The sequence below is a fragment of the Notolepis coatsorum genome (genome assembly GCF_963971535.1).
Source record: "Notolepis coatsorum genome assembly, chromosome: 3".
Lineage (NCBI taxonomy): Eukaryota > Metazoa > Chordata > Actinopteri > Aulopiformes > Paralepididae > Notolepis > Notolepis coatsorum.
The window spans coordinates 5,295,129-5,322,443 of record NC_140167.1 but is presented as its reverse complement, the minus strand read 5'-3'; the positions used below and the strand labels follow the sequence as shown (position 1 = coordinate 5,322,443).

Here is a 27,315-nt window from a genome sequence, read left to right as displayed (position 1 = left end):
TTATTAGTTCACTAGAGATCTGTTTATTAGTTCACTAGAGATCTGTTTATTAGTTCACTAGAGATCTGTTTATTAGTTCACTAGAGGTCTGTCCTCTGGGCGATGTCACATGGTGGGGTGCCCTGGGGGGTTGGTGTGGCAGAGCTCTCAAGATGCGACAGGTTGGTAAATTCAGATTCTCACGTCATCCTCACAACAACAGAACAATATTCATTTTCATTTCATGTATTTGTTTATTTGGCAGGCACAGCGTGTATTAATGGACAATACATAGAATGCACTGTAAATACACAGGATTTTAGCAAGGGATGCTAATATGACTCATGTTGATAAATAATTGTTTTATGCATTTTGAATGATTAATTGCCATTCATAAATGTGGTTAAAATATTGTATTTTACATATGAAATGCAATTAATCAACATTTTTAAAACCATTACAAGTATGTTAAATGTCATATTGTGACAGGGGGGGATTGAAATGTATTTCTGATGTGCTTTCCAGTTGGATGCATCTCAAAGCCCAGACTTCACCGACGAGGACATTTTGTAAACTAAAGTTCACCGACAGCCATCAGACTGTACAACACCTCACGGTGCCTCACTGAGCACAGAGGAAATCCCTGTATATCTTCCTGTTCATTACATTTTACTATACATACCTTCTTGGACATTTACATTTTACTGTATATTGTCGGACTGTATATTTTCTGAATTCTAGAATGTATATACATAATTTAGAATGTATATCTCGGACTGTATTTAAAATTTTATTTTTATTCCTATTCTTATTTTTTACTTTTGACTAACTGAATGTTCATTGTGAGCGATCTGTGACGCTGAATTTCCCTCTGGATCAATAAAGTACTTCTATTCTATTCTATATTATATTGCTACAAAGGTTCATGTTCTTGCCACCCAGAAGATAAACCGAACGGTTCTTGTCGAACAAATGAGGCAATAATGTCTCTGGCTTTACCAGGCTTACTGAGGTCGGATCATGCCATCGGAATGTATAAGTCCCTTCAATGCTGACGGATCCATAAATATGGCTGCGTTCACACTGCCTTAGTGCTCAATTCTGATTTATTGCTCAGATCAGATTTTCTTTTTGTTTGGCCAATATCGGATTCCGGTGTTTTCCAGAATTTAAAACAACCTATTGTCTCTCAAAAGCAAGTGCGTCTCCGTTTTGTGGGGTATCCATTTGGAATGGCCTTGATGTAGCGATAAAAACAAGTAATACTATTGAAATGTTTAAATGCAGATATAAACAGGAATTATTGGACAAGTACAAGTTAGAGGAGCTTGGAAATAACATGAACTAGTATTTTTGTAATTATTTATTTATCTTTTGCTGTAGTGGATAGGTATATTATTTTTGATATTGATAGATAATTTATTACATATATTAATATGATATTGTAAGGAAGGGGCAGGACCAGATAAGCTTTGCTTCTTTCTGTCCCTTCTCGAACAAAACCATTTGTCTTGAGTTATGCTGATTATTGCTTCCATGTCTAGGAAGATATATTTAATTTTATTTGTATTTTATTTTATTTAGGTTTTGTTATTTTTTTGTTATTGCAAATGTGTGTGTTTATGGTTGAAAATGTTATAAAGATAAATAAAAGATCAAATCAAAGTGGGAACTGCCGATATTGGCATTAAAATGTAATATCGGAAATTATCGGTATTCGGTTTACATTTATTTAACCTGTACTTACCCAGGCAAGCAAGTAAGAACAAATTCTTATTTTATTTATTGTCAAAAGTATGCATAATGTTGTGCTAATTCCACGACAAGAGATATGTAATGTTAATTACCTGAAATTATTCCGCTTTTGGGGGGAGGGAGGCACCCTGCATATATCGGTATCGGTTGATATCGGTATCGGAAATCAAGAGTTGGACAATATCGGAATATCGGATATCGGTTAAAAAAAAAAAAGCCAATATCGAACATCCCTACCATTTACCATTTATTTACCATTTTATGTGCAGTTTGAACGCAGCCTATGAGGTGATAAAACGGGTCACTTTTCACAGTTGATCCCACATGGCGGTGGATTTAGAAAAGGTCCTCGTGGTCATTGGACTCGTTCTGCTGGATGTACCGGAGGATGTCCGTCTGGTCCCGCAGCCGGTTCTCCACCGCCTGACTCGGCCGGTTCTCCAGCGCCGGACTCGGCCGGTTCTCCACCGCCGGGCGGGGCTTCGGCTTCGGCAGCGGTTTGGGCTTTGTGCGCTTCGTCACCCGCAGGAGTTTGTCGAGGTCGTCTTCTACCCTACAAAAGGTCAACGACGAGGTCAATTAAAGCATTTGTTGTTTTAGAACTTTGAACTCCGTTTCCTGTACTCTGTTTATACCTCGAGTTCAAGTTTCAAGTTTGTTTTATTAGTTGTCATAGTAGTAAAATACAGAATACTTTTCCATGAAATGCTTTTTCTGTACCTACCTACTAGGGGTGTAACGGTACACAAAAACCACGGTTCGGTAGAGGTCTATTCACTAGTTCACTAGAGGTCTGTAGTTTACTAGAGGTATATTCACTAGTTCACTAGAGGTCTGTAGTTCACTAGAGGTATATTCACTAGTTCACTAGAGGTCTGTAGTTCACTAGAGCAGGGGTTCCCAAACTTTTCAGGCCGGGGCCCAGAAAATAAGGCGTCAGAGAGCCGCGGCCCAATGCACATCGTCTGGCTTTTTTTCTTTTTTTTTTTTACCAGGCGACCGATTTTTTAAGCCAAATATCACTTCAATCCTATTAAGTTAGTTCAAGTTAGTTATTCATTTATATGTGCTATTTATGAGAGGGCTAACTTGTTGCAAAATAATAATGATAATAATAATAGCCTCATTAAAATACTATTGTTGCTTCGGTTGTTTTCAGCGTTTTATGTGCATAATCTGTTATTTAGTTTGAAATGTTCGTTGAAATAAGTAGATTTTTCGTTTTTGTTTATTTATTAAGTTAATATAAAACCATATAGTCACATTTTAGAATACAATAGAATAGAATTTTAGAATACAACTAGAAACACTGTCCTGGCCTGCTTCTAAGTTCAGTGGCCTGACAAAAAAAATAAAAAATAAAAAAATAAAAAATAAAAAAATAAAAAATAAAAAAATAAAATAAAAGATTTTTTTTTTTTTTTTTTTTTTTTTTATCATCTCGCGGCCCATCCGTGGCTGCTCGCGGCCCACCTTTGGGTCGCGACCCCGACTTTGGGAACCACTGCACTAGAGGTCTAGTTCACTAGAGGTCTATTCACTAGTTCACTAGAGGTCTGTAGTTCACTAGAGGTCTAGTTCACTAGAGGTCTGTAGTTCACTAGAGGTCTGTAGTTCACTAGAGGTCTGTAGTTCACTAGAGGTCTGTAGTTCACTAGAGGTCTGTAGTTTACTAGAGGTATATTCACTAGTTCACTAGAGGTCTGTAGTTCACTAGAGGTCTGTAGTTCACTAGAGGTATATTCACTAGTTCACTAGAGGTCTGTAGTTCACTAGAGGTCTGTAGTTCACTAGAGGTCTGTAGTTCACTAGAGGTCTAGTTCACTAGAGGTCTGTAGTTCACTAGAGGTATATTCACTAGTTCACTAGAGGTCTGTAGTTCACTAGAGGTCTAGTTCACTAGAGGTCTAGTTCACTAGAGGTCTGCTCACTGGTTTACTAGAGGTCTGTAGTTCACTAGAGGTCTGTAGTTCACTAGAGGTCCATAGTTCACTAGAGGTCTGTAGTTCACTAGAGGTCTGTAGTTCACTAGAGGTCTGTAGTTCACTAGAGGTCTGTAGTTCACTAGAGGTCTGTAGTTCACTAGAGGTCTGTAGTTCACTAGAGGTCTGTAGTTCACTAGAGGTCTGTAGTTCACTAGAGGTCTGTAGTTCACTAGAGGTATATTCACTAGTTCACTAGAGGTCTGTAGTTCACTAGAGGTCTGTAGTTTACTAGAGGTCTGTAGTTCACTAGAGGTCTATTCACTAGTTCACTAGAGGTCTGTAGTTCACTAGAGGTCTATTCACTAGTTCACTAGAGGTCTGTAGTTCACTAGAGGTCTGTAGTTCACTAGAGGTCTATTCACTAGTTCACTAGAGGTCTGTAGTTCACTAGAGGTCTGTAGTTCACTAGAGGTCCATAGTTCACTAGAGGTCTAGTTCACTAGAGGTCTGTAGTTCACTAGAGGTCCATAGTTCACTAGAGGTCTGTAGTTCACTAGAGGTCTGTAGTTCACTAGAGGTCTGTAGTTCACTAGAGGTCCATAGTTCACTAGAGGTCTGTAGTTCACTAGAGGTCTGTAGTTCACTAGAGGTCCATAGTTCACTAGAGGTCTAGTTCACTAGAGGTCTGCTCACTGGTTCACTAGAGGTCTGTAGTTCACTAGAGGTCTGTAGTTCACTAGAGGTCTGTAGTTCACTAGAGGTCCATAGTTCACTAGAGGTCTGTAGTTCACTAGAGGTCTGTAGTTCACTAGAGGTCTGTAGTTCACTAGAGGTCTGTAGTTCACTAGAGGTCTAGTTCACTAGAGGTCAGTAGTTCACTAGAGGTCTAGTTCACTAGAGGTCTGCTCACTGGTTCACTAGAGGTCTGTAGTTCACTAGAGGTCTATTCACTAGTTCACTAGAGGTCTGTAGTTCACTAGAGGTCTGTAGTTCACTAGAGGTCTGTAGTTCACTAGAGGTCTGTAGTTCACTAGAGGTCTGTAGTTCACTAGAGGTCTAGTTCACTAGAGGTCTGCTCACTGGTTCACTAGAGGTCTGTAGTTCACTAGAGGTCCATAGTTCACTAGAGGTCTAGTTCACTAGAGGTCTGCTCACTGGTTCACTAGAGGTCTGTAGTTCACTAGAGGTCTGTAGTTCACTAGAGGTCTGTAGTTCACTAGAGGTCTGCTCACTGGTTCACTAGAGGTCCATAGTTCACTAGAGGTCTGTAGTTCACTAGAGGTCTGTAGTTCACTAGAGGTCTGTAGTTCACTAGAGGTCTGTAGTTCACTAGAGGTCTAGTTCACTAGAGGTCTGCTCACTGGTTTACTAGAGGTCTGTAGTTCACTAGAGGTCTGTAGTTCACTAGAGGCCTGTAGTTCACTAGAGGTCCGTAGTTCACTAGAGGTCTGTAGTTCACTAGAGGTCTGCTCGCTGGTTCCCTAGAGGTCAGTAGTTCACTAGAGGTCTGTAGTTCACTAGAGGTCTGTAGTTCACTAGAGGTCTGTAGTTCACTAGAGGTCTGCTCACTGGTTCCCTAGAGGTCAGTAGTGTCTATGAGAAGCACCCTGACTGCACCTGAAGAGTTCCTCTGTGTCCTCGTCCGGTGCCAAGCCACAGGAGCCCCGGGCCCCTGGGTGCCCAGCAGGAAGCAGAAGATGGTCTCCCAGCATCACGGTACCGCCCAGGTCAGGGTCCTCGAACAACCTCACATCACCTGGTCAACAGAGAGTCACCAGCACCTATTATATAACGGTCCCCATCCTGCTTAAAATATGTAAACAAAGTACTACGACCACAGGGGGAAAAGGTACATAATGTACATTATGTTATAGCCATAAGTAATGTATTGACGTATTGTGTGGAACAAGTAACACGTGTATGTATTACAAATAAGTAAGGGATAATGTATGGCCTACGAGGTCATTGTCGCAAAATAATTGACCGACACGTAGTTTAAAATACCGAGGCGCCGCGCCGAGGTGTTTTAAACGTAGTGAAGGTCAATTATTTTGCGACAATGACCGAGTAGGCTATACATTATCCCGCTTATTACATGGCTAACTTACTAACAATATACCTAATTCATTTGACAAATCGCAGTTGTTCTGTGGCTCTGTCAGCCCAAATAAAGTGATTATTATTATCGCGGGCAGCCTCTGTGTTCTGGCTCCGCTGTGTTCTGGCTCCGCTCGTCGCTCCGCCCCCTGTCATCGCCGGCACGGCAGTGTCTAATTGCACTGAAACAGTGTGTCAGTGGGCTTGATTGCGAACAGCTGCGCTCTGCGGTCATTATTGAAAAATCTGCGGTCATTATTGAAAAATAATGACCGCAGTCGGGGGGCTGTTGACCAATCACAAGCAAGCATTTCGGCGAATGTGAAAACGCCATGTAATAAGTAGATATAGTACATTCTTTAACTTTTCTTACGTACATTTATATTTTACGTAAATTTATATAACAGCGGACATGACCGGTTGGCCTAGCGGCCATTGTCCATCTAACACCTCTTCCGAAAGCTACCCGGTCATGTCCACTTCCATTCATTGTGCTAAGCTAGGCATATAACGTGCAGCCAGATAGCTTTTTACTCAACGCACAGAGAGGAGACTGGTATCTAATATCTTCTTGTCTCTCTCTGGAGAAGACGGTAAGCCAATTTCCCAAAATGTTGACGTGTTCCTGTAAGTGAAGCGGAACGTTTAGCCGTGTCGTCTCACTCACCGTCTTTGGATGAACATCGGAACAACAGGTCTGTATCCGAGGGGTCGTCGTCTCCGAACAGAGAAGCCTTCTTCAGCGGTTTAGCTGGTGGAGGAGCCTTGGCCTTCTTCTGATTGGTCCTAGTGGGAGGGAGGATGGGGGGGCAGTGTTTAGGCATAGAGGGCCGTGGTGAGAGGGCTTCTTTTTCCAGACCGTTCTATCCATTCCTACGGTTCTACGTAGGAGACAGTAAATGTCTGAAAGTGTCTGTCTGTCTGTCACTGGGCCTGTGCGCGTGCGAAGTGAGAGCCCAATTTTTGGGGGCCCTTTTTGGGGGCGGGGGGGGGCTTTTGGTGATCAAATATTGAATATTGAACTATAATAATCAGTGCAGGAGCTCACTTATCCTTGAAAGACACTTTTATCACTGACTTAAGGCCCATACATCTCCATAAATGTTCAGGGGGGAGGAAATAAGTGCTTACCCTACAGACCCAAAGAAGTATTGTTTAATATAAATGCATTTTTTATTCCAATCCCGGTTTGTATTTGAGATTCCCAAATCCCATCGGACTTGACTTCTTCGTGTCCCTCGGTGAGTGTAACACCAGCATTGTTAATTTGTCATCTCCCCCCCCCCCCCCCCCCCTATGTAAAGCGACCTTGGGTCTTCTGAAAGGCGCTATATAAAATGAAGTTATTATTATTATTATTATTATTATTATTCAACTGTATGCGCCACAGCGCCACACATGTGTTGGAAGCCGGTATTGCACTGGGAAGTGATGAGTGCTTCAAATTGTTTTGACTTCATGAGTTGACTGTATTGTTTATTATTGGTTATTAGCATAATTGTACAAACCGAACATATTTGTACATATACAGTATTTCGTTTTTGGTGTAAAGTGGATCTGCAAGCAAAAACTTTAATAAAAAACTTGGCATAAAAAGGGCACTTTTTTTATGGGGCACAAAAGGGCAGGTGCTCGAGCACCCTTTGGGCTCTATGTGTGCACAACGTGCCTGGTGGGGGAGCTGTTAAGACAGGGCGTCTAGACTGCAGTTGAAAACTAGCCACCCAGCTAACACTGGCATATTTACTGTGATGGTACTCTGTCTCATTATTGTTGAATAATGTGCACTGTCCCTATTCAAATAAAATCAAAACATATATATAAATTTTTTTAACTTTTTCTGTATTTTTTGCTTCCATCCTAATTTAGTCGTTATGCCAATTCCCTTCCTGGTCGTTGCGCGCATTGCCCCACTGTCAGCCTAGGGAGGGTGTAGAACTACCACATGCCTCCTCCGATACATGTGGAGTCAGCCAGCCGCTTCTTTTCACCTGACAGCGAGGACTCTCACTGGGGGAACGTAACGTGTGGGAGGATCACACTATCTCCCCCCAGATCCCCTCCCTGCTGAACAGGCGCCCCGACCGACCAGTATAGGAACCGCAGTTTACAACGACCAGGACACACACACCCCCACCGGCTCCCCACCCGCTAACACTGCCAATTGTGTTAGTAGGGACGACTGACCAAGCCGGAGGTACCGCTGACAGCTGGATTTGATCCCAGAGTCTCTGCGGTGGTAGGCGACGAGTGCTTAGTCCACTGCGCTACCCAGCCGCACCCCCGTAATAAAAACATTTAATACATAACGGCCACCGGCTCCGCCGTCACTCACTTGGTGTTCCCCAGAGGTCCGAGGAAGGTCTCTTCACCCTCGTCGTCTTCCTCCCCCCCGTCCCCGTCTCCCGCGTCGTGGCGGTGGGGGTGAAGGAGCGGGACTGTCCTGGGTGCGGGTGGTGCAGCGGCGTCCTCCTGGAAGAAGTCCTCCGCCTCCTCCTCCTCCTCCTCGCCTGGCTCCTCCCCGAGGACGACCCGCCTGGTCTTCACGTCCGCCTCCGTGTACTTGGCTCCTGTCAGGTTTACCAGTGCAGTATAATATACTTATAGTCAAGGGTGTAAAAAGTACCCAGAAATGATACTTAAGTGAAAGTATGGGTACCGTCTCAAAATCTGACTCAAGTAAAAGTCAGAGTATCTGGCTTAAAAACACACTTGAGTAAAAGTAAAAAAGTTTCTACTTTTAAATGTACTTAAGTACTACAAAGTAGGGGTGGGGGCGATATGGCCTCTCTAAATGATATCACGATATTTTTTTGCTCTATCACGATACACGATATATATTGCGATATTTTGACATTTCCTCTCTAAAGCACTTAAAAATGCTTGATTTAACCCTTTAATGGATACAGTCACGCCAATATGATGATTATATAAGCCTCTGTTGTCACGCCTCGTCAATATACCCCCCCCCCCCCCACTAAAGGAACTGGTGTCGTGGATCACTCCCCTGTGAGCGTTTCCAGGGTTAATCGTTTTATTTCAATCGTTTTATTTCAAACCACAGTGTTAGTTTAGTTAGTTTAGTTAGCGGCTAACGTTAGTTAGCTTAGCTTAGTTAGCGGCTAACTTAGTTACCGCCTCTCTGGCTCTGGATGTGTGTGCGTGTGTGTATGTGACGTAAATTGGACGAGGCATGTGTGTCTGTGTGAGGGAGAGAGGAAAGTGCTGCGCTAAAGTAAGTCTCATCTCAGCCGCGGCGGCGGCTTAGAAACTGACGTGAGGTTTTGTGCGAAACATCACGATGTCCACGATATGTTTAAAAAGTGTATCGTTAATGAACTGTACCCGATATTTATTTAATATCGTCATATTGCCCACCCCTACTAAAAAGTAAAAGTTAAAACTTTTTTCTGATTGTCTATTCTTCTGATAGTTAATCAAAGATCCCCACTTTCTTGCACAAGGACCAATCAGCATGTGGGTATGGGCGGGTTCATTTTCCATTGATGGGGATTTGATTGGCTGTTTTTAAATAAAGTGCAGGCCGCAGGATTAATAACGTTAACGTTAGTTCGGCCGGAGAAACAAATATACTGATTAAAATAGTTGGACCTGCGAGATTTGTACTTTGTACTTTGTAGGTCTGCGTTTTAAATGTAAGGAGTAAAATGTATGCTTTTTTTCTCTGAAATGTAAAAGTACAAGTATACAAACCAAATAATACCCGAGTAAAGTACAAATCCCCAAAAACAGTACTTAAGTATTATAACAAAGTACAATTACTCAAGTACTTTACACCCCTGGTTATAGTATACATCCTGTCAGTCCAGGATGTTTACCAGTGCAGTATATATACTCATAGTATACATTCAGATTCAAATTCTTTATTGCCTATATTTATTGTAACATATGATATAATCCACCACCCTCCTGTCCTCCACCCTCCTGTCCTCCACCCTCCTGTCCTCCACCCTCCTGTCCTCCACCCTCCTGTCCTCCTCCACCCTCCTGTCCTCCACCCTCCTGTCCTCCACCCTCCTGTCCACCACCCTCCTGTCCTCCACCCTCCTGTCCTCCTCCCTCCTGTCCTCCACCCTCCTGTCCTCCACCCTCCTGTCCTCCACCCTCCTGTCCTCCACCCTCCTGTCCTCCACCCTCCTGTCCACCACCCTCCTGTCCTCCACCCTCCTGTCCTCCACCCTCCTGTCCACCACCCTCCTGTCCTCCACCCTCCTGTCCTCCACCCTCCTGTCCACCAGCCTCCTGTCCTCCACCCTCCTGTCCTCCACCCTCCTGTCCACCACCCTCCTGTCCTCCACCCTCCTGTCCACCACCCTCCTGTCCTCCACCCTCCTGTCCACCACCCTCCTGTCCTCCACCCTCCTGTCCTCCTCCCTCCTGTCCTCCATCCTCCTGTCCTCCACCCTCCTGTCCACCGCCCTCCTGTCCACCACCCTCCTGTCCTCCACCCTCCTGTCCTCCTCCCTCCTGTCCTCCATCCTCCTGTCCTCCACCCTCCTGTCCACCGCCCTCCTGTCCTCCACCCTCCTGTCCACCACCCTCCTGTCCTCCACCCTCCTGTCCTCCACCCTCCTGTCCACCACCCTCCTGTCCACCACCCTCCTGTTCTCCTCCCTCCTGTCCTCCTCCCTCCTGTCCACCACCCTCCTGTCCTCCACCCTCCTGTCCTCCACCCTCCTGTCCTCCACCCTCCTGTCCACCACCCTCCTGTCCTCCACCCTCCTGTCCTCCACCCTCCTGTCCACCACCCTCCTGTCCACCACCCTCCTGTTCTCCTCCCTCCTGTCCTCCTCCCTCCTGTCCACCACCCTCCTGTCCTCCACCCTCCTGTCCTCCACCCTCCTGTCCTCCACCCTCCTGTCCACCACCCTCCTGTCCACCACCCTCCTGTCCACCACCCTCCTGTCCTCCACCCTCCTGTCCTCCACCCTCCTGTCCACCGCCAGCGTCAGTAAGAGGCGACTAAAGAGGCGCACAGTGTATCGCAGTATCCCCTATCTCCCTGTCTCCGGCTGTCCCTGAGCAACGACCGGAGTGTTAAATGTCCCTTGACTAAGACGGGGAGGACGTGACCCTCTTTGCGCCGCCCCTGTGCCTCAAATAGATTGCTATCAGCTCTATCTTTAATCTTTCAAAATGTTCAGTTGCTATCGCTATTAGCTCTATCTTTAATTTTTCAAAATGTACAGTTGCTATTGCATGCACTCATCTGTGTTCCACTACACACATGAGTGCATGCTTACCAACTGTCCGTCTGCAACACTACTATCACCAACATCTAAGAAGGGAGATCCCCCCTTGAACGGCCCTTCTAAGGTTTCTCTCCTCCACACTGCCTGTGGAGCTTTTTTCCCTATTGTTAGGTTTTAGTGAGTTTTTCCTTACCTTCGCGTGGGGTATGTCTGGGAGTGCTTGCATTCTTTCATTTATTTGCATCCATCTAAAAATGTTTGCACCTTATGGTGTTCTTGTTCTGTTCTTGACTTATTGTTATGTTTTCTTCTTGACTTGTTTAAAGAAGATCTGTACGGCCCATGGGGACATTAACGTGTGTTGTCGGGCCCTATAAATAAATTTGATTTGATTTGATTTGATTACCTAAGAACTCCAGGACCTCGGGACAGGCGGCGAGCGCGGGGTTCCTGGCGATGGACTTGACGAGCTCGTCGAAGACCGCCCGGCGCTCGCGGAGGTCCGACTCTCCCACGAAGATGGCCTTGCGCGGCATGGCCGGTAAGGAGGTCTTCGGGTAGCGAGCCGCCAGTCTGGAGTAGAACTCGTCCACTTCGCTGTACGTCTTCGAGACCTGTAGGAGACGAACGCCAGGTTACATTTTACATTTGACATTTAGTCATTTAGCTGAAACGCTTTTATCCAAAGCGACTCACAAGTTCTGTACGACAAGTCATCAGGAAGGGCACAACTCTATCAGCTGAGTAACAATGTTCAGCAAAGTGTTGAGTGCTACAGTGTAGGTTAGTTTATTAGAACAAGTGCATGACAGTAAGGTTAGTTAGGGTTGGAGTTTTTTATATTTTTCTTTCATTTCAGATAGTGGTTGAAGAAGTGCGTCTTTAGTCGAAGGCGAAAGATTGGACGTGTTTCGGCTGTCCTAACTGGGGTGGGCAGTTCGTTCCACCATTGTGGGGCAAGGACCGAGAATAGGCAGCTTCTCCTTGATGACCCTCCCGGAGCTCGGATAGAAGTGGGTCTGAGACGGCCAGAAGATGCAGAGTCAGTAGGGGTCTTGAGGGTGTGTAGTTAGAGACCATTGACCGGAGGTAGGCGGGAGCGGTTCCCTTCGCCGCACGGTATGCCAGGTCGAGGGCCTTGTAGCGGATTCGTGCAGCAATGGGGAGCCAGTGCAGGTCCCTGAGAAGTGGGGTGACATGGGCCGACTTCGGTAGGTTTGAGATCAGGCGGGCCGCTGCGTTCTGAATGAGTTGAAGAGTCTTAGTGGCAGTGGACGGGAGGCCAGCGAGCAGTGCGTTGCAGGTTAGAACGACCTGTATGAGACGAAGGCCAGGTTAGGTTTTATTTTTTTTATATTAAAAATATATAGTTATTTTCTGTTTCAGTTTAAATTCAGTTAAAAGGTTCAGTTTCAGTTCAATTCAGTTATTCTTTTTAATAGAAAGGATCCTTAAAATCAAAGGGTATTGCACATATATAGGCACTTCAGGTAATCCTTCAGAACGTTGATCGGTTCAGCTGACCGACAATAAATCAAAATGACACCGTTCACCATCGTAGCCTATAATAACAACAGCATTGCATTGGGCCTATCAACCGGTTTTAATAACCAAACATAAATAGTAGCATGTGCATCTTTTAGATCAATTAGGCTATGGAAATTAGGCTGCCTCTAAATATAAAAAGGAATTAAATAAGAATGGTTTGCTTCAATAAAAAAAATAAAAAAGTATTTTATAAAATTAAAACATTTAAAAAAAATAAGAATGTATATATAAAAAAGAAAATCGACTCTGACATGAAAATCGAATGTGTAGAGGCATCGACTATTCGAAAATTTGAATATTCTATCATCCCTAGTTAGACAGACCTGTAGGAGATACTTACACCTGTCAAGTCACCTGAGGTACTTATACCTGTCTCAGGTTAATGACAGGTGACTGATAACTGTCTCAGGTTAATGACTGAGTGAGGGGTTAACACACACCTAGGTTACATAGTCTGAGTGAGTGAGGGGTTAACACACACCTAGGTTTACATCGGCTGTCTATCAGGGGCAATAAAAGATTTACCAGGACAACATAGATTCCCCCCCTCCCCCCCCCCCCCCCCCACAGGATATGGGTACATTTTCCAGGCGTTCCATGACTGGAAATCTATTTCTTCTGAATTTCGAGTGGGAAGAACCCTCCAATCGGTGATGTAACGTCGGAAGGTCCTCTCTCTCTGATTGGTCGGCGCGTGTCCACAATCACTGACTGAACCGCCCCGGTGGCGTAGCAAGAGCGCGTGTGATTCTGCTTGTGGATAATCTAGGCTCCTAAATCACACGAGATGGACCTGTGAGCCATCCACTCTACACCCCACCCTTCTCTCAATCCCCCTCCTCACCCCCTACTTTACTTACTCCCCTCTCTGCCCCCCCCCCCCTTTCCCTTGTCATGTGTATTCGTTGTTGTCCTTCATTGTCCTTAGTTGTCATTTGTTTGTCAATGTCTAGTCTGAGTCCCCCCCCCCCCCCCGAGAGGGCAATACAATTCCATGATTTTTCTTATTTTACTACACCTTTTTTTTTTTTTTTTAATATGTATTATTATCTTTTCCCCCTCCTTTTTCCGTTTTTCTCCCATCCCAATGTTAGTCATTATGCCAATTCCCAATCCCCTTCCTGGTCGTTGCGCACTCTACCCCCTACCGTCGGTCCGGGAGGGCGGAGACTATCACATGCTTCCTCCGACACATGTGCAGCCAGCCCACCGCTTCTTTTCACCTGGCAGCGCGGACTCTCACTGGGGAGTGTAACGTGTGGAAGGGTCACTCTACCTCTCCTAGATCCTTCCCTCGCTGTGCAGGCGCCCCGACCGAACTGTAGGAGTCGCTGTTTTACAACGACCAGGACCCACCCTCGCCGGGTTTCCCACCCGCTAACACTGCCAATTGTGTCAGTATGGACGGCCGACCAAGCCGGAGGCACCACAGCCGGATTCGATCCCACTGTCTCTGCGGTGGTAGACAGACGCTTAGTCCGCTGCGCTACCCGGCCGCCTTTACTACACTTTTTATTGTATTTTGCATAGTTAGAATGTATAATAAATGTATAATAAATAATAAAGTTGTCCCCCGAAGAGGGGGTGGATGGAGTGCCCTCAAAAAAGGGCAAAAGAAAAATGTATAAAATAAAATAAAAAGAGCGTATGTGATTTCTTATAAAGGGGCGCGGGCGTTCCCTTCAACGCGCAGCTATACATACCACCAGCTGCACGGTGTCTGCCGCCTTGTGTCTCGGTGATTTGAAGGCCGCCAGCCGCGTGACGACGATGATCTGGTACTCCACGTGACCCGCCATCATGGCCCCGCGGACCTCCTGGTAGAGAGGGACCTGGAGGTCCAGGCCCGTCGTCTCATTCTGTAGAGGCCTATAAATAAAATTATAAATGTAAATGTATGGTTGAAACATGCAAATGCGCACGCACTAATACGTATTGGAGGCTTTTAACCAGGGGACCGGACTGGGGAAATCATTCAGTCAGGCCAGGAAATATAGTGCGAAATATAGCCCCAGTCAGGCACTTTTTAAGCGGGGGGGTCTGGGGGTCCCCCACCAGGACATTTTTTGTAATACAAATTAATTTCCTGCATTCTGGTGGCTCCACCAATCGGCTCCCTTTGTGTGTGTGACTGTGTGTGTGTGTGTGTGTGTGAGAGAGAGAGAGAGAGAGAGAGAGAGAGAGAGAGAGAGAGAGAGAGAGAGAGAGAGATGTTATCTAACTATCACGCCGCTGCAACTAGAAACACTGGCCTCTAAGTTCAGTGGCCTGACTGCATGAAAAACCACTGCTGACACTTTCATCCAAAGAGACAGAGTACAGGTTCTGTACGACAAGTCAGCGGGAAAGGTACAACTCTGGCTGCTCAGGGACGGGTCAGTAAGATTGTTCATCAACAAGTTTGCAACAGTGTCGAACTTGAGTGCTACAGTCGTGAGTGCATAATAGTATAGACACATATTAGCATAGTAGGTAGTAGTATAGACATAGTAGATAGTAGTATAGCATATTAGCATTGTACATAGTAGATAGTATTATAGACATATTAGCATAGTACATAATATGTAGTAGTATAGACATATTAGCATAGTACATAGTAGGTAGTAGTATAGACATATTAGCATAGTAGGTAGTAGGTAGTAGTATAGACATATTAGCATAGTAGTATAGCATATTAGCATTGTACATAGTAGATAGTATTATAGACATATTAGCATAGTACATAATAGGTAGTAGTATAGACATATTAGCATAGTACATAGTAGGTAGTAGTATAGACATATTAGCATAGTAGGTAGTAGGTAGTAGTATAGACATATTAGCATAGTAGGTAGTAGGTAGTAGTATAGACATATTAGCATAGTAGGTAGTATAGGCATAGCAGCATAGTAACTACCTACTATGCTGCTATGCCTATACTAGTACCTACTATGCTAATATGTCTAACTACTAACTACTAGTTAGTAGTATAGACATATTAGAATAGTATGTAGTAATATAGGCATAGCAGCATAGTAGGTAGTAGTATACTATATATTAGCATAGTACTAGTAGGTATAGTGTAGGAGCCAAATTCTATGATGAAAATTGTATCTGTATTGCCCCATTAGACAGTAGACACAGACATCGATTCCAGCTCCTCCTCCTGGCAGCGTGTCAAAGTGTCCTTGAGCAAGACGTAGACACAGACATCGATTCCAGCTCCTCCTCCTGGCAGCGTGTCAAAGTGTCCTTGAGCAAGACACTTGACCTCCTAAGTGAGCACCTTGCATGGTCGCCTCCGCCGTCTGTGTGTGAACGGGTGAGTGAACGGGTGAGTGAACGGGTGAGTGAACGGGTGAATGTGAGGAACAAAATTCTTAAGCGCTTTGGATAAAAGCTGCTATATGCAGTCTGTGTTTACACACACAATTGCAACGAGAGAGAGGGAGAGAGAGAGAGAGAGAGAGAGAGAGAGAGAGAGAGAGAGGCAATAAAAATTATTTATACTGATTTTATCCAAAGTGCTTTACAACTTATGCCCCATTCACCCATTCACACTATAAAACACTATGAATCCATTTGCTTGCCAAACTCTCTCTCTCTCGTCTCTCTTCTGTCTCTCTTTCTCCTGTCACTCTCCCTTTCTGTCTCTCCTCTCTGTCTGTCTCTCTCTTTGTCTCTCCCTCTCCTCTCTGTCTCTCCGTCTCCTGTCTCTCTCTCCTCCCTGTCTGTCTCACCTCTCTCTTTCTCTTTTCTCTCTTTCTCCTGTCTCTCTCCTTTCTGTCTCTCCTCTCTGTATCTCTCTATCTGTGTCTCTCCCCTCTCCTCTCTGTCTCTCTGTCTCCTGTCTCTCTCCTCCTCCCTGTCTGTCTCTCCTCTCTCTTTCTCCTGTCACTCTCCTTTCTGTCTCTCCTCTCTGTCTGTCTCTCTCTTTGTCTCTCCCTCTCCTCTCTGTCTCTCTGTCTCCTGTCCTCTCTCTCCTCCCCTGTCTGTCTCACCTCTCTCTTTCTCTTTTCTCTCTTTCTCCTGTCTCTCTCCTTTCTGTCTCTCCTCTCTGTATCTCTCTATCTGTGTCTCATCCCTCTCTCTCTCTGTCTCTCTGTCTCCTGTCTCTCTCTCTCCTCCCTGTCTGTCTCTCCTCTCTCTCTTCTCCTGTCACTCTCCTTTCTGTCTCTCCTCTCTGTCTGTCTCTCTCTTTGTCTCTCCCTCTCCTCTCTGTCTCTCTGTCTCCTGTCTCTCTCTCCTCCCTGTCTGTCTCACCTCTCTCTTTCTCTTTTCTCTCTTTCTCCTGTCTCTCTCCTTTCTGTCTCTCCTCTCTGTCTCTCTCTATCTTTGTCTCTCCCTCTCCTCTCTGTCTCTCTCTCTCCTCCCCGTCTGGCTCTCTCTCTCTCCTCCGTCTCCTCGTCTGTCTCTCTCTCTCTCTCTCGTCTCTCTCCTCTCTATCTCTCTCTCTCTCTCTTCTCTTCTCTCTTCTCTCTCTCTCTCTCTCTCTCTCTCTCCCTCCCCCTCAGAAGTGTGTGTGTAAAAACGGACTGAAGTTATATAGTTATTTTATCCAAAGCGCTTTACAACGTACAGTATGCCTCACATTCACCCATTCACTCACACACTGACACACCTGAGAATAATCAGTATGTGTCTGTCTTGTTGTACTTACTGAGTAACTAATTAAAAAGGAAGAATGCATTATACAACGTTTAGGCAGCAAGAGTGTATAATTAGGTGTGTACTTTTCTACTATATATTAACAGGCTGTTACTTTTAAAACTAACATTGAGTACAAATCATGTACAATAAAGTGACAACAAGTTATGAATAATAACAACGAGCCAGATGCTGCAAAATGTTCCTCCAAAGTCTCTATAATTGGCAAGAAAAACAACAATATTTTTTCTATTCGGTTGGTAGATCATTACAATAATCGTGTCTTCTTCCCCATGAATTAATTCAGGAATCCACAGCCTGTTGCCGGTGGATGATGAGAGAAGTAATTATAGTTTCAACAATTTGTCATGTGAACCACGCAATAATAAGCAATTCGCATGATCGTGATAATAATAATGAATCATTTACAGTTCTGAAAGTTCTCATTTCTCTACGTGTGCGTTCATCCTGACATCCACTCCGTTCATCCTGACATCCACTGCGTTCATGATGACATCTACCGCGTTCAGCCTGACATTATACTTTATTAAACAAACAAAAACAAATCTCTGCAGCCTCTCTCTCTCTCTCTCTCTCTCTCCTACCTGCTGGTTATGAGTCCGTCGGGCATTGTGTGACGTAGGACGGGGACGTGTTTCTGGTTCCTCTCGTTTTCCCAAGTACACTTTGTTTGAAGTCACAGTACGGTTGTTGTGGAGAAAAGTCACGAGATTAATAAACGGCAGAAAATATCCACTTCTCTGTTATTATGTTATGGCTGCTGCTGTGCGTTAGTGCTGCGTGATCTGCCCTGTATCTCCTCCCACGCGTTAAAGGGATATTTCACTTTAGTGGAAGTTGTGAAAAGAACTTGTCAAAGTAATTTTTTTTACCTCTACAGTATTATCTAAAGTCATCTAGTAAACTAGTGACCACTGACCACTATGAATTGAAAATGGGGGACCCTAAACAAGACAAACGTCTTTCTCTGGTCTGCATCCTCTTAACAATTGTGTCTATTGATACTGTATTGTACCCCATTCTGCAATCTGTTAAATAAAGTTTTCATTCATTCATTCATTCATTCATTCATTCATTCATTCATTCATTCATTCATTTATTCATTCATTCACTGATGTCCATGTCAAGTTTCAAGTTCAAGTTTTGTTTTATTTGTCACAGATATAAGGTGCATGTACATTGAAATGCTTGGTTATGAGCCCCCTATACGATTGTGCTTCATACAGTAAAACAAAGTCAAAAGAATAAAGAGACCAAACACTATAGAAATATATACAATGTACAAAACTAAAGTACAAATGCAACCAAATGCATGGCTCCTCATTCACTTCCATTCATTTTGAGGACCAAAGTCTAAATATCATACTTCTGAAGTATAAACAAACCATACAGCGATATCATTATGTTTACATTTACATTTACATTTAGTCATTTATGTAGCTGACGCTTTTATCCAAAGCGACTTACGAGTTCTGTGTGACAAGTCATCAGGAAGGGTACTATCAGCTGAGTAACAATGTTCATCAAAGTGTTGCGTGTTCAGTTACAGCCAAGGCCAGATTAAGACTTCAGAGGCCCCTGGGCCAGATTCTTGTCGAGGCCCCCCCCTCCACACACACATACACTGTGCACGCACGCACAGTGGTGTTTTTATATGTCACTTTAAAAAATATATAGAATATTTAGAAGTGGTGGGCTCAAGGGCGGTTAGAGTGGTCGAGCGGAGATTGCGTTCGTCACCAGCCCCGGAGCTGTGAGCTTGGTTCGCCCTGTTCGAATCCAGCTCACAGCTCCGGGGTTGTCCACCAGCTTGGCTGGCCGTCTGCACTAATACAATTGGCTGTATCAGAGGGTGGGAGAAGCTGGCGGGGTGGGTCCGGGTCGTTGTAAACAGCGACTCCTACAGTTCGGTCGGCGGCGCCTGCTAAGCGCGGATTGGACGTGAGGGGGATAGTGTGGTCCTCCCACACGCTACGCCCTCTCAATGAGAATCCGCGCTGCCAGGTGAAAAGAAAGCGGTGATTGGCTGGACGTGTGTCGGAGGAAGCACGTGGTAGCCTCCCACTCTCCCAAATGATCTGACTGTGGGGGGTAAAGCGCAGCGACCAGGAAGGGACTGGGAATTGGCATACGACTAACATTGGGATGGGAGAAAATCGGAGGAAAATGGAGGGGGAAAAAGACCAATAAAAAAAAAAAAAAAAAAAGTGGTGGGCTCTGAGGCCAAGCTAAAAGGACTTTGATCACCCCTGCCCACTTTGCTATAGGATGGCTTAGAGTAGACAACAGAGTACAGCAACTTGCAATGGGCCTGGTCTACAAGATACACTGTTTCTACACTGGTTAAGCTTAGGCACTCTTTCGAAGTTGGTTAAGGTTAGAGTTTGTCTTAGAGCAGGGCGATAGAACGCCAGGTAGTTTTTGCAGGCTGTTCGACGTGGAAATGGGCAAAGACACAGCTCGTCACGCGATTGGGCAAACATGTCAGTGGCCAATCAGAGAGCGTCAGTCAGTGCCAATCAGAGAGCGTGTTCTGCCAGAAATGCGGCTATAGGTTTAGAAATAACGCCCCCCTAGTCACTAGGGGGGAGCTCGATGATATCCGCTATGAGCACCGGCGGGTCTCTGCTGTCTGTCATGAATAATGATCCCAATCTGCCTTATTCATGTCGGGGCTGTGTCTATTATTTTTACCAACGGATTTCCAGTTCCGCGTTCGCGTTCTGCGATCTGATTGGCCACTGACGTTTCTTAGGCGACTCTTTCGAAGTTGGTTAAGGTTAGAGTATGGAATCAGGGCTGGTGTTCTATCGCCCTGCTCTAACACAAACTATAACCTTAACCAACTTCGAAAGAGTGCCTAAGCTTAACCGGTGAAAGAAAGAGGCGTCACACGATTGGCGCTACCAGAAACGTCAGTGGCCAATCAGAGCGCAGAACGCGAACGCGGAACTGGAAATCCGTTGGGTAAAAGTATTCAGGCGTCTGGGGCTGGGATGTGGAGATGCAATGTTTTGACTTTTTATTGCTGTTTTTACCTCAAACGGAAAACCTCAAACTCTTATGAAGAGGAGAAAAAATACTCAAGATTAGCCAATTGCAGACGGCAGGGTGTGACGTACTGTATATTTTAGTTGATGAAATATTTTTGTTGACTAAATATTTTAGTTGATGAAATATGTTTTCATTTCAGTGTCACAGTATGACATCGATCTCCAAAATAAGAATAAAAAATAAAATGTGGGGCCACTAGTGACGAGGGGCCTCCAAAAAAATTTAAAATAAAAGTTAAAAAAAAATAAACAAATATTTGGGGCCTCTTGTGACGAGGGGTCTCCAAAAAAATAAAAAATAAAAGTTAAAAAAATTATAATAATAATTTGGGGCCTCTAGTGACGAGGGGCCTCCAAAAAAATAAAAAATAAAAGTTAAAAAAATTATAATAATAATTTGGGGCCTCTTGTGACAAGGGGCCTCCAAAAAAAATTAAAATAAAAGTTAAAAAAAAATAAACAAATATTTGGGGCCTCTAGTGACGAGGGGCCTCCAAAAAAAATAAAAATAAAAGTAAAAAGAACAATAATAATAATTTGGGGCCTCGAGTGACGAGGGGCCTCCAAAAAAATAAAGAATTAAAGTTAAAAAAAAATAAAAAATGTTGGGGCCTCTAGTGACGAGGGGCCCCAAAAAATATATATTAAAAAAATGTAAATTAAAAAAAATAAAAAAAAATTAAACATAAAACACAAAAAGAAAAAAAAACAAAGACCAAAAAAAAACACAAAAAAAACAGGGCCTAGTGGAAGGCAGAGTAAAACAAATGGGTTTTAAGGCTGTATGGCCTTGAAGGCAGCAAGGGAGTCTGAGGCCTCGATGGATCCTGGCAGCTGGTTCCACACAGGCTGGAATTGGTTTAGATCCAGTTTAGACACGTGACGTATGCACATCATTTAGGATCATATAAAATGGGTAGCTCAAATCAAGCAATCTGATTGGTCCATAGCCATGGTATAATGCGCATAATAGCTGCTGCTATGATTCTGATTCCTTTTCACAAGTCAGTATCACTCCGCGTCTGGGGGGGGGGGGGGGGGGGGGGGGGGGCGTTACTGTGGTGTGGGGATGGCTGGTTTGACTTTTAATTGAAAACCTTTATTTAGCACTTTGAGCTGCAATTCTTGTATAAGATAAGATATTATATTCCTTTATTGATCCCCTGGGGGGAAATTCAGGCATCATAGCAGCATGGGGGATATAATTAACTCTGGACATGTGGATATGGGCAACGAGGTGCGAGATGAGGGTCTGTATGCCCCCTCTCAGTTATATTTGCCCTACAATAAATATAGTTACAATATATAATCTAATAATCCAATCATCTAAATCTAATCTAATATATAATAAAAAAATGCTAAATGCTAAATATGTGCTCTGATGAAGTATGAAAGGTGGTATACAAATAAAGTTTATTATTATTATTATTATGAAAGGTGCTATACAAATAAAGTTTTTTATTAGGATGATGATCGTTGTTCATTCAGTGGTTTCTTACTACAATCAGCTGCCTTGCATTTGCTATATTTACAACGATGGATCCCAGCTCCCAGGCAGACACTCGCCACACGTACCGGCCTGGATCTGGCAGGCCTTCGGGTTTCAAGATAAGACCAGATAAGATATGCCTTTATTGATCCCCTTTGGGGAAATGTGGGTGTCATATAGCAGCATGGGGGAGGGGAGGTACAGGTAATATAGAATAGAATAGAAATACTTGAATCATGGGGCGGCTAGGTGGTGTAGTGGGCAAGGCGCTTGCCACCAACGCAGGAGACGCTGGGTTCGAGCCCATGCTCTCCGCATTGCTATCAGCTTGGCTGCTCGTTCATACTAATACAATTGGCAGTATTAGGGGGTGGGAGGCTGGTGGGTGGCGATCCGACGTTGTGGACAGCGACTCCTACAGGCCGGTTGGTGCTCCTGCGCAGCAGAATCAGGAAGCGACGGGGGCGGCGTGTGCCTCCCTCCCACGCAGACCCTCGCCGCTGAGAGATTGCGCTGTGCAGGTGAAAAGATGCGACAGCTGCCTCCTCGTGTACCGGAGGGGACACGTGATGTAAGGCTTCATCCACATTGCAGCCGACAACGTTCGAGACAGGGGAGGGTAGAATTGGACAATACGAAATTGGGATGGGAGAAAAATTTAAAATGGGAGAAAAAGTAGATAAAAAAAAATAAAAAATACTTGAATCATCCTGAGGGAAATTTGACACTATACAAATCGCTCACAGTAAACATTTAGACATTTAGACAGAACAAAGTCACGAATAAGAATAACAAAACAAATTGCCTAAGAATAGAATAGGCCTAAGAATAAGATAATAATAATAGAGTACGGACCGGGATTCACATTTCGTTTGTTATGCATTATACATTATAGTATAAAATATAGAGTAAAAAATATACAGTGAAAATATACAGAAGTATGGGCAGGGTAATAGGAGAAACACATAAATATAGGCAATACAATTTGATCTGAATATAGGAATATGAGGGAAAATAAACAGTGTAAACAATATAATGAACTGAATCATAATATATACTATGAGTAAGAGTAAAAGTAAACAGTATAAACCAGGTGCAGTAAACACAATAAGGTACCCTAACTGGCATGATCTCCAGACCTCTCAAGATTCAAGAGTTTATTCATCACATACATACCAGGGCATGCAGTGAAATGCGGTTGGCCATGCCCGATACGAATGTGCAATAAAACAATAGCACTAGTAGTAATAATAATATTAAGATAACTAGAATATACATGGTAAATAGACATGTTAATAAATTATATATTATGTCATACGTTGTAGTCCGTGCAGGATTTGGTGGATAAGAGTCGGACACGTTGTTAGACATTCCTACAGTAATAGTACTTAAGCTCTGCAGCCCTTAGTTATATGACAGTAGACATAATGTATATATATATATATATATATATATATATATATATATATATATATATATATATATATATATATATATATATATATATATATATATATATATATATATATATATATATATATATATAATATATGTATGCATTTTACTGTACTGTATTTGACTGTACTGTACTAGTAAGAGTAGGAAATATACAGATATAGATATAATAATAATAATAATAATAATAACTTTTTTTTTAACTTTTATTTATAGCATTTTCAGCTTTTTCTGGCCACGCAGGACCGATCGAGGGAGAGAGCGAGAACGGGAGGAGAGATAGTGAAGACATGCAGCAAATGGTCACCGGGACTGGGAAACGAACCCGGGACGACCGCTTCGCGACTCAGCGCGCTATGTGGTGTGCTACTGGAGTGCCCCTATATAGCGCTTTTCTAGACACTCAAAGCGCTTTACAATGTAGGGAATAAAAACTATGCCTGGAATGTAACATTTCATTCACAGGTTTTGTGTTGAATGGTCCAACTGTAGTGTTTGAACACACCTGACAACCTGAGCTATTGTTATGCAAAGTAGCGTAACAAACGCGCGTGCTCCTGCTCAAAGAGGTGGTGGGACGGCGTGCAACCCCGTCCCATGACCACTGCATCCCTGGTGGGCAGGGACCGCTGCCAGACATCCAGCTACTAGGAACCTCCATCACTGAGTGTGTCTGACTGCCACCCAAAAGGACCGTATATAACGTGACACACGGACATACCTCATGCATATCGCACCTTATGTGTATACTGTACACTTCATCAGAGCATATATTATATATATGTAATCCTCCTTTCTGTTTCCCCTTCTCAGGTACCGCCCGCCCCTTCCTGTAAGGTCTTCTGAGTGCCCGCCCCTTCCTGTAAGGTCTTCTGACTGCCCGCCCCTTCCTGTAATGTCTTCTGAGTGCCCGCCCCTTCCTGTAAGGTCTTCTGAGTGCCCGCTCCTTCCTGTAATGTCTTCTGAGTGCCCGCTCCTTCCTGTAACGTCTTCTGAGTGCCCAGTGATGATAATAATAATAATAATAATAATAATAATAATAATAATAATAATAATAATAATAATAATAATAATAATAATAATAATAATAATAATAATAATAATAATAATAATAATAATAATAATAATAATAATAATAATAATAATAATAATAATAATAATAATAATAATAATAATAATAATAATAATAATAATAATAATACATTTGATTTATAAGGTGCCTTTCAGGACACTCAAGGTCGCTGTACAACAATTAAAAACAGTTCATTTACAATCACAATCAAATTTAAAATAAAATCAGACATACGCCTGCCTAAACTCAGGTGGGTTTTGAGGTGGGTTTTAAATGGGATGATGGAGTCAATATTCCTGATGTCGGAGGGAGGGGAGGGAGTTCCAGAGGCGGGGGGCAGAGCGGCTGAAGGCTCTTGACCCCATGGTGGACAGACGGGGTGGGGGGACGGTCAGGTTGATGGAGGAGGCAGACCTGAGGGACCGGGTGGGAATGTTGATGTGGAGGAGGTCGGACAGGTATGGAGGGGCGAGGTTGTGGATGGCCTTGAATGTATGGAGGCGGATCTTGTAGTCTATGCTGTGTTTAATGGGCAGCCAGTGGAGTTGGCGTAGGACGGGGGTGATGTGACTGATGACAGGGGTTCTGGTTATTATACGGGCAGCAGCGGACCAGTTGGAGCTTATGGAGGGAGTTGCAGTAATCCAAGCGGGAAGTGACGAGGGAGGGAGTGGACCAGGATTGCGGCGATTGTTGGAAGCGAGTGAAGGGCGGAGGCGGTTGATGTTGCTGTGATGACTACAGCTGAGGGCAATCACTCATTAAGGGGCGGGTGGACACAACCTGAGGTCCCACACACGCTCGTTGCCTTATGCCACTGTTGTGGGACTGTGTGTGAACTGTTAGGTTCACACTTATCTGTTTAGTCACCTTATTTTGTTGTGCCGGTTGTTTTACCAGGTTTTCTTACCATGTGAGTTTTTTTTTTTTTTTATTATTGCAAAACAAAATTGTTAAAAGTCAGTACTCAACACACAATGCATAATGAAACTAACAATTAAGGTGGCTAAAATGACATGCAAGTACAGTAACAGAAAACAGAATATAATAATATTTTACCGTATACAGTGTATATCCAACGAAATTACCAATTGTACCAATGTCTTATACAGGATATACTCCTAATACCTATTATCTAAAACCCTACACACATATGCTCCAGCTCGAACCCCCCCCTCCCGGACCCCTCCTTGGATAGTACCATGTGAGTTTTGATTGTGTCATGTGACACTTGGGTTATTGGTCAGTGTTTAGTGTTGCCCTTTGCCCTGCTTTATGGCTGCTTTTTTATATAGGGCTTTTATCCAAAGCGCTTTACAATTTGTTCCTCACGTTTTACCCATTCACTCACACATTCACTCACACATTCACACACCGATGGCGGAGGCGACCATGCAAGGTGCCAACCTGCTCATCGGGAGAAATTAGGGGTTAAGTGTCTTGCTCAAGGACACATCAACATGTAGCCCGAGAGGAGCGGGAATCGAACCGGGAACCTCCGGATTGCCAGACGACTGCTCTACCTCCCGAGCCACTGTCGCCCCCCATTATTTGTCCTATTGTACACTCCTGCCGGGACTTGTGCTACAAACACGATCTGACTATCCCTACCCACCTTCAAAACCGCTCTAAAAGAGCACCTACGGGAGGCTGCAATTATAAACTGACCCCCCCACCCAACCCCCCCAATGTACAGTTTCCTCCCCCTCAAATGTATATATTCTCTTTTAGAAACTCTGTCTTTAAATAAACAGTACTGTATATTTGTATATCTGGTATGTCATAAATGTCTGGATGTAACAGTACTGTCTATCTGTATGTCGTGTATGTCGTAAATGTTATGATGAATTGAAAATGGGGGACCCTGATGTAAACACGACGCAAGTCTTTCTCTGGTCTGCATCCCCTTAAAGGGGAACTATTTTACTATTTCTTTCACTATTTGGGCACTTTTACACAATTCCTGTGAGTCTATGGAACACCTCTGTAATATATATATTTTTTTAATTCATTGTTTTGTATTTCTAATCAAGTCCTCAAAAACAGCATTTTTCTACCTCAAGACCTCGAGCCGTTTTGAGCTGATGTGGCAAGAGTGCAGGTGCCACTGTGTGCAGCTCATCTTGTATCTCAACATTAACATGCAGCGGTGTCTCTCTGACATCACAAATCATCACATTTTCAAATGACTCAGTTCAGTGAGGGTGAATATTGTGAGAGGAGAATTGGAAGAATGCGCCAATATGAGAATGTTGAGACATAGATCATATTAATATAAGTTCACATAGCTAGGAAACAATGCTAAACACTCAAAAAGGCCATTTATAAGATAGTTCCCCTTTAACAATTGTGTGTATTGAGCCGTACTGTATTGTAAAATGTTCAATCAATCAATCAATCAATCAAATCAAATCAAAAGGTGACGTCTCTGAGCCGGAGAGAGGATCACGGAGGGGCCGAGGGTCGTCCACTGACTCCACTGAGTTGTTGGCTGTATACCTCTAAGGTGCATCCCGGGATCCTGATTAGCACGGGGTCAAGGGTCAGTTGACCCGTCATAACAAAAAAATATATAGTCTTTAGACCTGGGGAGTCACATGGTCGTTTTAAAAGACCCTCATCTTTGTACATGGTCTCTTACCAATAGGGGTTTCCCAAGGTATAGCGGGTTCATTATGGTTCCACTTATTCTACAGCCTGCCTGTGTGCACATCAAGCAAAGCCAGACTAAAGCGTTTTTGAAAACAACTTATTTGGGAAGAAGTATAGGTTTGAGATTAAAAAAATATTCCATCTTCTCTTAGTGTAAGTAAGTGCAGGGTACGAAACGGCTGAAAACCTTCTGGCTGAAAACCTTCTGAATGAAAACCTTCTGGCTAAAAACCTTCCGGCTGAAAACCTTCTGAATAAAAACCTTCTGGCCGAAAAACTACTGATTGATTATTGTTTACAAGAAAATAACCCAGATCTGAGCCATAAATCTGAATTGAGCACTAAGGCTTGCAGCGTGAACGTATAGAGTCTCTAACCTCCGGTGCTATATTATATAATATTATCTTATCTTATCTTATCTCAGGAGTCA

At 43.7% G+C, this 27,315-nt stretch overlaps 1 protein-coding gene across 1 annotated transcript; it reads right to left on the bottom strand.

Moving 5' to 3' along the window:
- Nucleotides 1-248: 248 nt before the first annotated feature.
- On the bottom strand, nucleotides 249-17,914 carry hs1bp3 (HCLS1 binding protein 3). Its single transcript, XM_084309470.1, has 7 exons — nucleotides 17,749-17,914; nucleotides 14,221-14,386; nucleotides 11,376-11,583; nucleotides 8,092-8,326; nucleotides 6,424-6,542; nucleotides 5,277-5,415; nucleotides 249-2,287 (listed from the first exon to the last, which is right to left on the bottom strand). The coding sequence occupies exons 1-7, from the start codon at nucleotides 17,772-17,774 to the stop codon at nucleotides 2,071-2,073; spliced, it is 1,110 nt and encodes a 369-aa protein (XP_084165596.1). The 5' UTR covers nucleotides 17,775-17,914; the 3' UTR covers nucleotides 249-2,070.
- Between the last annotated feature and the right edge of the window lie 9,401 nt (nucleotides 17,915-27,315).

What these genes read in the sequence shown, in the direction of transcription:
- hs1bp3 (XM_084309470.1), bottom strand. Translation starts at nt 17,774, where the DNA reads ATGCCCGACGGACTCATAACCAGCAG. An exon ending in CAGACACCGTGCAGCTGGTG is followed by an intron (nt 11,584 to 14,220) that starts GTATGTATAGCT and finishes CGTCTCCTACAG; the next exon opens with GTCTCGAAGACGTACAGCGA. An exon ending in GGACCTCTGGGGAACACCAA is followed by an intron (nt 6,543 to 8,091) that starts GTGAGTGACGGC and finishes CCCTCCCACTAG; the next exon opens with GACCAATCAGAAGAAGGCCA.